Source organism: Conger conger, chromosome 2, assembly GCF_963514075.1.
Source record: "Conger conger chromosome 2, fConCon1.1, whole genome shotgun sequence".
Taxonomy (NCBI): Eukaryota; Metazoa; Chordata; class Actinopteri; order Anguilliformes; family Congridae; genus Conger; species Conger conger.
Window position 1 is genome coordinate 21,459,262 of NC_083761.1, and position 9,846 is coordinate 21,469,107.

The 9,846-nt window shown below is 41.6% G+C and overlaps 1 protein-coding gene across 2 annotated transcripts; it reads left to right on the forward strand.

Moving 5' to 3' along the window:
- The first annotated feature begins 1,871 nt into the window (after positions 1-1,871).
- Positions 1,872-9,195, forward strand: LOC133122255 (E3 ubiquitin-protein ligase TRIM35-like). 2 transcript variants are annotated; one of them, XM_061232133.1, is made up of 6 exons: positions 1,872-2,598; positions 3,629-3,724; positions 6,885-7,115; positions 7,502-7,524; positions 7,609-7,730; positions 8,189-9,195. In XM_061232133.1, the coding sequence occupies exons 1-6, from the start codon at positions 2,191-2,193 to the stop codon at positions 8,743-8,745; spliced, it is 1,437 nt and encodes a 478-aa protein (XP_061088117.1). In that variant the 5' UTR covers positions 1,872-2,190; the 3' UTR covers positions 8,746-9,195. The 2 variants fall into 2 exon arrangements, with proteins under 2 accessions (XP_061088117.1, XP_061088118.1); XM_061232134.1 differs by lacking the exon at positions 3,629-3,724.
- The last annotated feature ends 651 nt before the right edge of the window (positions 9,196-9,846 follow it).

The window sequence follows — 9,846 nt, forward strand, 5'->3', positions numbered from 1 at the left end:
ATTTAAAATGAATGTTGTAATTCTTTGGTTACAGTACACCTCTGAAAGTTTTGTTTCAGAAATAGGTTTCAATAGCCCACAGCACTGTCCTGGTGCTTTCGATTTTTGCGTTCATCATGACACCAACGTTGGCAAAATATGCAGTCCACTTCTACTCCAAAAGTCGCTTCGGTTTCTCACCAATATAGTGTCACAATACTACTGGTTGTGGTGCTGGTGTTGCTATACCATACCACAAGCCCCCTGCACCTACTGAATGGTTGAAGCTAAGCACGTGTGGTTTTGGTTAGTACTTGGATGAGAGACCTCCTGGGAAAATGAAGTTGCTGCTGAAAATGGTGTTGGTGGGCCAGTAGGGGGCGGTATTCCTTCTGGTCAAATAAATACAAATGCCTCAATACCCCAGATCAATGATGGGGACACAATGCTGTAGGAGATGCCGTCTTCCAGATGAGACGTTAAACCGAGGTCCTGTCTCACTGTGGTAATTAAAGATCTCATGACACTCTTTGCAAAGAGCAGGGGGCTCCCCAGTGTCCTGGCTAAATTGCAAACATGGCTCACTCAACCTGCCACCTAACCATCCCCTGATTTAATTGGCTTAAAAAAATGTGTGGTGAGCATTGTTATGGAAAAATGCCCTTTTTAATATTTCACAGGTGAGCTTTGGCTGATGAAACAGATCCAGTAAAAACACAACAATAGCTATTCTTCTCTTTAACTTTCGTATTTATTTGCAAAGAAATGACAGAAAGTGAGAAAGCTTACCGGCTTTCTGATTTGATTCAGACGCAGTAAGACTCTTATACACACTTTTCCTGAAGGGGGGGCTTTACCAAAACAAAAAGACATGAAGCTGGCCACGAACATTTATCAGTATTTTGTCTTCTGAATACCCCTTGTTGACCTTGCTGTAAGACCAGAATGTGCTAACTGAGAAGCCGAGACATTAAGGTCAAAGGCTGTCTGTCAGCTGGAGAGAGACAGAGAAAGACTCATAGTAAGCACTTAATTCAGAAAGTGGTCTAATAGTAATAAGGATTATCACTAAAAGGTAATTTGTAATCATGTGATTGTCTTTATGTTAACACACATTGTCAATTAAGAATCAATTAAGAAAATTACCCTTACAGCATTCTGGTGCAAAATAGGTGGGTGCTACACATTGGTAGTGGTTGAAGAGTTTCCCCCTCATCATTGTAAAGCGCTTTGAGTCACCAGCTGGTGAGAAAAGCGCTATATAAATGCAAGGAATTAAGGGAGGAGGAAGACTGGTAGTGGCAGTGCTGGTAGCACAGAAAAAGGACAATGCTGATGTGCTATTATTATTTTTTACTATCTAGATTGCTAACATTAGTAGGCTATCAATGAAATGGAACTCTTCTTCCGTTCCGTAATTAATGTATTTTTAGCAATAAATGAGAATTGAATTAACATTTATAGCATAACAAATTATTCCTGTTCCAACATTTAATTCAAACATATTTGAGAACGGTGCCGCCGCCAACGGGCGAGGGGGTCACCTGGACGGACACACCGCCGTTGATGGGCGGACACAGCCAGGTCCCCAGCGCCGGTCCTGACTAAATGAAGTGTTTATGTGGGATCAGTTTGATTGCCATAAAGGAGGGCAGAAAAAATTGTCTAGGATTCCCTATGCCTCGATAAGGGCAATACTGCATACTGTTTAGAGAAAGCAGTGTTGGTATGAACTTGGATTTGAACTGTCTGGGAAATGTTCTGGAATTAAAATAAAATGTTGCGCTCTACTCAGCAACAGGCTACTCCAAACCAGTTCTCCTGGGCTGATTGGATGTTCTGTAGATAAGTTTTAAAAAATTGATTGGATAGGGAAACTGGATATGCGGTGTCTAGGCTGCACTGGCTTTTCAACTGTTCGGATCTCCATAATATGTGCGTCAGTGTTACGAAATCCAGGCTAACATGTGATGTTGCTCCAATGTTAGCAAACAAACACGACCATCTAAATGGCTGTGATGTGTCTTCCTTAAACTGCACTCCCTTAAAACTCGTGTAGTATACGACCGAAAACTGACGCTGTCTGGGTCACATTTTTACGTGTTTACAACGTCAAACCAACCAAACCCACTGGGTGTGCTATTCGGTTTTAACAGTGCGACAAAAAGTAAAACTGAAAGTGAGGAAAAGAGATTGTGCAGGCAACCAGCAATGGCAATAAAACCATCATTTCTAGAAGAGGAACTCTGCTGTTCTATATGCTGTGACACCTTCAAGGACCCCGTTGTTCTACAGTGTAGCCACAGCTTTTGTGCCGATTGTGTTAATCGATGCTGGAAAGAGAAGAGAAGTCGGGAGTGTCCCATCTGCAGAACGAAGTCCTCTGTTCCCAAGCCTCCGGTTAATCTGGCTTTAAAGAACATCGTGGAGTTGTATTTAAAGCAGAAACCCCAAAGTGAAGATGATAAAAATAATGAGGTGTGTTGCCGTCTTCACGGAGAGAAACTTCTTCTTTTCTGCGAGGATGATGACGAACCTCTTTGTGTTGTGTGTCAGACTTCAAAAAAACACAGAAATCATCAGCTCTGTCCGGTGGAAGAGGCTGCTCTCGATCTGAAGGTATTTACATATCAGCACGAAGTATTGTCTGTGCTTAAACTGTCGCTGCGAGACAATGTCAAACAAATGTAATTCATTAACCAGAGCAATAAGTATATCTACTGTCCTAGAGATAGTGTTCGTCAGGATGTTGTGCTCATTGTCTTTTTCATGAAGTACACGGATGAAAAAAAAGCAGTAACTTTAGCTTTGGATAACTTGTATACTTTAACCTTTGGATAACTTTAGCTAATTAGAGAACAAATTGTATTACGGGACAATATGACATTCAGTTGATTATACATTTATTACCAGTAATATTGTCTGTAGAAGAAAATTGTAAAGATGGAATGCATTTTAATCTTCTTAGTTGCACTTCCTGATACCCGATACCCCCTAAAGGTAGATAAACAAAATGGCGCATTAAAGGCTTGGTGATCAATTGTACATTGATGTGAATGCAGTAGGCCCCCAGTAAACGTTGGATAAAAACTGTTCCCTGACCCCAGGAAAAGATCGATTGATGATTCTGAAGTGATTTGTAACAGTGTTAAAGAACACACAAGTAATTAATTCATACATACATATCTGGTAATGTGTTTCGAAATTGAAACATATATGTATATTTCTTGTATTTAAGGAGCTTCAAAAAGGAGGCCAGTCTTTACAAACACAATGCACAATGTAGAACACAGACATTCTCCATCATTTTTATGCATAAACAGGTCAAATCTATAAAACATCTCAAATCATGCACAAAATTCACATGCCGCAAAATAAATAAATATACAAAACTTTATGATTTTTTTATTCATCCTCAAACAACCTTTTTTTCCGCTTTTGAAAGGGAGGGATACCCTATAATGAATAAGCATGTACCTAAAATAAAATAAAATGTGTGTATGTGTGTGTGTGTGTGTGTGTGTGTGTGTGAGAGAGAGAGAGAGAGAGCGAGCGAGAGAAAGATGTATAAGACCATAATTTGTCACAAGTGTTGCGATACAGATTTCCCCCCAAATGTTCCCAAATCAATTCAATCATCTAATTCTAGAAAAACCTCAAGAGTACACTGGATCTCATTAAACAGAAACTGCAACTGTTCACTGAAGTTAAACAGCAGTTTGAGAGTACTGCAGAACATATTCGTGTAAGTATATATTTTTAAATGTACTTTTGTTTTTACTTTCACAGTACAAAAAACACAATCACACAGTACAAGTTGTTGCCTGTAGCTATAATAATAAAAAATAAAATTAAAAAAAGCAATGGAAAAAAAACAATGCATATGTAACATGGTTGAGGGCTGATGATTGTGAATGAATACTTGTGAATGTAATTGGATTTTGTGGGAGGCCTGTGTCATGTCATGTTTGGAATGTTGGGTAGAGTGATGTAAGGCACATGGGATTACAGGACCTTATATTAGAATAAAGAGACTAAGCACTGTCTGCTGAAGCTGTTTTCTGCCCATGTAAATGGCGGGATAACAGTGTGACTTTGCAAGGTGGCACATCACTGGATGTTAATCTCTGCACCCCATTTTCCCAAGGTATGACTCTTGTGGATGAGAAGCATTTTCAGCATGCTGAGGACAGCTTGTTGAATATTCTGCCAGTACAATGAAAGACAATAGACCTAATTTATCAAACGTGAGACACACAAAATTGATCGTTAATCCTTCGGAAAAGCATTCACACAAATAATATGGGATTTATTAAAGTTATTGTCGGAGCCGAACAAACTTCACAAGTTTTGCGTATTGTGCGTGGAAATGAAAGCGCAGGGTTGCAAAGTAGGGATGTGACAAATCATCAGTTTTTTTAACCGGTTACCATCCCATTTTTTAAAACAGTTAACTGGTTAACCGATACTGGTTATGACCGTTAGGGGTATCTTTTTGGATGGATGTGGATGGATGTATTACCATTTCACCTTCAGGAAAAATGATTGGTTATCGGTTAGAGGAGCTTGATTAGAGGATTTGAGGCATGGTGTAGCTGTAAGACCCCCCAAATACACCAAAAGGGGGAAGTATCTGAGGGGTGAAGGAAACGCATGTAGTCTGACCAATGCTACTGGAACATTCATTCATTCATTCATTCATTATCCTAACCCGCTTATCCTGAACAGGGTTGCAGGGGGGCTGGAGCTTATCCCAGCATACATTGGCGAAAGGCAGGAATACACCCTGGACAGGTCGCCAGTCCATCACAGGGCACACACACCATTCACTCACACACGCATACCTACGGACAATTTAGACTCTCCAATCTGCCTAACCTGCATGTCTTTGGACTGTGGGGGGAGTACCGGGAGGAAACCCACGCAGACACAGGGAGAACATGCAAACTTTGGATTAGAACCCAGGACCTCCTTCCTGTGAGGCGGCAGTCCTACCCACTGCACCATCCGTGCCGCCCCGCTACCAGAACAGGGTTTATTAAATATTGTTCTCGTTTATCTGACTCCAAAAGATAAGTTCAACTGCTCCTCTGTTCTAACAGTTCAACAAAAGGAACTGCAAATGTCTGCCAATAGTGTGGCTCTTTATGATCGCTATCTATTTGTATAGACGCGGACGTGCCTGTGGCCTGTATAGCCTACAATGATACACTTAGTATGTATCTTGTGATGGCACTGGTGTATAGGCGAGTGACTACAGGGTACAGGTATCCTAGGTTGTCTATGTCTGTTAGGTTAACCTTTGTAGCACAGCTGGATGCTGACTCACAGGTAACTTGCATTACCTGTGGTTTATTCCTACAAGAGCTTTATTCAGCAACCAGTGTTCCACACCACCAATGATACCAAACTATTTCCCACAACACAAGCAATCTAAAGACACTAAACACTATGTGGAAAACCCATGATCTATTCAGTACTATTTCACCTCAACAGTTCTGGGAACATTCCACTGAGGTGGCAGAATTGCGCAGAGGCAGCACAATGATGGGAGCAATAGTCCTGTATTGACGAGCACTGTCTTTTCATCAAGCCTTGCTGACCCTGTGTCAACATGGTAAACACAGTCTGTTTCCTTTTGGGGGTCTAAAGAGAGGCACACTTATGTAAAATGCCCTACATAGCCTACTTCGGAAAGAGTGCATCTTCAAAGACCGAGGCGATTTCTTTGGTGAGGCTCACAAATGAAACAACTAACAATAAAGGCGGGTACCACCCTTTTTGCCTCCCATTTTTACATTACATTACATTATTGGCATTTGGCAGACGCTCTTATCCAGAGTGACGTACAACAAAGTGCATACCCATAACCAGGGATAAGTTCGCTGAAAGATCCTAGAGGGAAGTACAATTTCAACTTTTTAATGTAATTTACCATTTAATGTCAAACCATTTTCTTTTTACCTGTTGCGTAGTGTGTGTTACTTGAGAATTAGTTTACAACAGCTAGGTTATATTAACAGGCTTAGTCCGACAATTCACTGCTTTCACTACGGAATAAAATATGTTTTTGGCTTGTGCTTCATTCCACTACGACTGTCTCTTTAAATTCCATATATGGTATTTTAGGGCCGTCAATTTATGCTAATCACAAATTTAGGGAACACGCCTTTGATGTATGATTACTGGGTATTTATCAACATACACACATGGATACGAAAAAAAGCTGTCCACATGTTTGATAAATCCGGAGGAATTAGTTAGTTTGGTTCCCATCACACATACATTTGCACCCGGATTTCCAAAAAGGCCCAATGAGTTCAGATGATGTCTACATCCCATTTAGCAGCTTTACACAGATGGTGAATTGATGTCAGTTAACTGCAAGGCACTGTGCGACATGAAAGTGAGAGGGTGACAGATTAAATCCAGATGAGTGTCCATTGTTGCCCTCTGCTGGCGGACAAATAGAGTTAGCAGCTAAGAAACGTTATCACAATATATAGCCTTCTTTACCACATTCTCCTTGGTTGAAAAAATATATTGTTACAATTATTATTTGGCACCTTAATTAATTCATTTCCCAATGTCCTGCACATCGCGTATAAATACACGTTTGTGTTTGCTTGTCCGTGGAAATAACTAAAGTAGGGTAACTGCTGTCTTTCTATGATAGACATAATTATTTAACATTAAGCATTAAGGATGAAAATAACAATGTTTTGTGGTTTTTCATTAATGAGTTATTCCAATTGAAAACTGTAAATGAAGAATTTGAAGTTGGTGTGAACACCTTTAGTTAGTTGGACGGAGTTAGACGGATGAGAAATGTCTCATTAGTATTGTCAGTACTTCAATGCAACATTGTTTAATGTTTTTTTTTGTTGTTGTCATGTTTTTTCCAGGCTCAGGGACACATCACAGAAGGGCAGATAAAGGCAGAGTTTGGAAAGCTCCACAAGTTCTTGCAAGATGAAGAAGGGATAAGTGTTAGCGCTCTAAGGAAAGAAGTGAATGAAAAGAGCCAGGCGATGCAGGAGAAGATAGAAAGCCTCGAAAAACAGGCCTCCACCCTTTCAGAAAAAATCACGGCTATAGAGAAGGTCATAGGGAGTGAAGACATCTTGATTTTAAAGGTAGCTGCTTGATTAACCTGCCCCTTTTTGGTTTTATACTGACTGGGGCTGTTGAGATGTCCAGTGTTTCTCAATTTCTATGACACACACACACACACACACACACACACACAGACAAAATAGATTTTCTGCCACCAGAGAACCACTTCACCACCCCTGTCACTGGGGCACATGCATACACAACTTTCTACACATGCTCAAGACCTGGAAGGCTACTGTGTTTGCTGTTTTTTGATGTCTTCCTGCTACTAAAGTGATTTAAGTCCTTGACAGGCTAAAGAGTGTGCAACCTTGCACAAAAATCAGCAGAGACGGGAGTTTGAGACCCCTGCTCTATCCCATGACTGCTCTCTCTTTACATTCTGTTGTGTTTCTGTGTGTTTCAGAACTACAAAGATACCCAGAAAAGGTATGCCCCCCCACATACCTTCCTCTTTGCTGTTTGTGACTTCAATGCCCGCAGCATGCACCTGACTCCAGCTTTTTAATACAGAGCCGAATGCACATTGGAGGACCCAGAGTTACCCTCCCTGGGGACACTTGTTGATGTGGCCAAACACCTGGGAAACCTGAAGTTCAGAGTCTGGGAGAAAATGCTGGGGGCGGTGCAGTACAGTGAGTGTGACTGGTCAGAGATTGGTCAGGAGATAGTCGCCATACATTATTGGCATTTGGCAGACGCTCTTATCCAGAGCGACGTACAACAAAGTGCATACCCATAACCAGGGATAAGTTCGCTGAAACACCCTAGAGGGAAGTACAATTTCAACTTTCATAGATTTGCACATTTATTAAAATTTTGTTTTCCTGTGTCCTTTTGAAGGTCTTCATCCTTCTATGGCAGATCCAACATTGAGATCTACCGTCATGTAGGCTTTCACTCCAACCCAATCAAAACGCATCTCACTCAGCAGCTAGAGCTCTTCTTGAGCTACTAATTAGTAGAATTAGAAAAATTATGGCGAAATTAAAACACCTACGAAGGTAGATCTCCAGGAGTAGGGTTGGGGCGGTCCTGCTCTGCGGTATATGCGTGAAAAAAACCGAAATATTTTCTCGCTTGCTGCCTTCAGCTCCTGTGATTCTAGACCCCAACACTGCAGCTCCCTGGCTCTGTCTGTCCGAAGACCTGACCAATGTGAGAAACACCGGGTTCAGGCTCCAGCTACCCGACAACCTGGAGCGGTTTAACCCCTGCGTAGATGTGATGGCCGCGGAAGGGTTCGCCTCGGGGAAACACAGCTGGGATGTGGAGGTGGGAGACAAGCCAGAGTGGACTATAGGAGTGGTGAGGGAGTCCATCAGCAGGAAGGGGGCCATCACATGTGACCCAGCGAGCGGGATCTTTGTGGTGACGCTGAGGGCCGGTGATGTGTATGGAGCGGAAGGAGTTGCTCCTCTCGCTCTGAAGAAGAAACCGACGAGGATCAGGGTGCAGCTGGACTTTGACGTGGGGGAGGTGTCCTTCTTCGACTCCAGCGACATGTCTCACATCCACACGTTTTCCGTCTTGCTCGCAGAGAGGCTCTTCCCCTATTTCTCTCCATGTGTGAACATCAATGGCAGTAACTGTGGAGCTCTGCAGATTTGCCCGGTGAAAGTGTCTGTAACAATAGGTCAGCCCCAGTGATGTCTTTATTATGATGTCATCCAGCTGTTTGTACCAGTGATGTCATCCCAGAAAATGTTTATAATGCAGGTATAAGAATTCTGTCTTGAATAATATTCAGCAATTCGTTTGAAATAAATCACATTTTTACACTGTCTGAAGCAGCGGTCTTACCTCCTGGTGCATGAGAGCCAGAGGGTGTGCTGGCTTTTGTTTTTAGTCAGCAGTTAATTGATCAATGAAAGCAGTTGATTACACAGTTAATGAACTCACCTCACCTGGTTTTTGTGTCTGAATTGGTTGCTGCTATTAAGGGGAAAACTAAAACCAGCACACCCTCTGGGTCTGCAGGACCAGGAGAGCTGGTCTAAAGAGGAAAACAATATTTTTCTGCAGATACTGTATATGAAGTCTGACTTAAATATTATTCAGTAGTAATTTCCAAATAAATAATATTTTTACACTGTCTAAGCAATATTCTTTCTGCAGTTATTTCAAGCAGGTAAACACCACTGATAAACACTCACTGAGCACTTTATTAGGAACACTATACTAATACTGGGTAGGGCCTCCCTTTGATCTCAAAACAGCCTCAATTCTTTGTGGCATGGATTCCACAAGATGGTGAAAACATTCCTTTGAGATTCTGTTGACATGATTGCATCATGCAATTTCTGCAGATTTTTCAGAGCAGAAATTGCATGCTAAAAATGTCCCGTTCGACCACAAGCTGTTCTATTGGATTCAGACTGGGAAGGCCACTGAATAACATTGAACATGGTCATGTTCATGAAGCCAGTTTGTGACAACTTTTGCTTTGTGACATGGTGCATTATCATGCTGGAAGTAGCCATTTGAAGACGGCTACAGGGATACACATGGTCAGCAACAATACTCAAATAATCTGTGGCACTCAAGCGATGATTGATTGGTATTAACAGGCTCAAAGTCTGCCAACAAAACATTCCCCATGCCATTACACCACCGCCACTGGCCTGGACTGTTGACACAAGGCAGGTTCGGTCCATGGATTCATGTTGTTGGTGTCAAATTCTGACCCTACCATCGGTATGCCTAAAAGGAAATCAAGATTCATAGATAGATAAATAGATAGTTCTTTAT

What these genes read in the sequence shown, in the direction of transcription:
- LOC133122255 (XM_061232133.1), top strand. Translation starts at nt 2,191, where the DNA reads ATGGCAATAAAACCATCATTTCTAGAAGAGGAACTCTGCTGTTCTATA. An exon ending in AGGCTGCTCTCGATCTGAAG is followed by an intron (nt 2,599 to 3,628) that starts GTATTTACATAT and finishes ATCTAATTCTAG; the next exon opens with AAAAACCTCAAGAGTACACT. An exon ending in GCTGGGGGCGGTGCAGTACA is followed by an intron (nt 7,731 to 8,188) that starts GTGAGTGTGACT and finishes TGCTGCCTTCAG; the next exon opens with CTCCTGTGATTCTAGACCCC.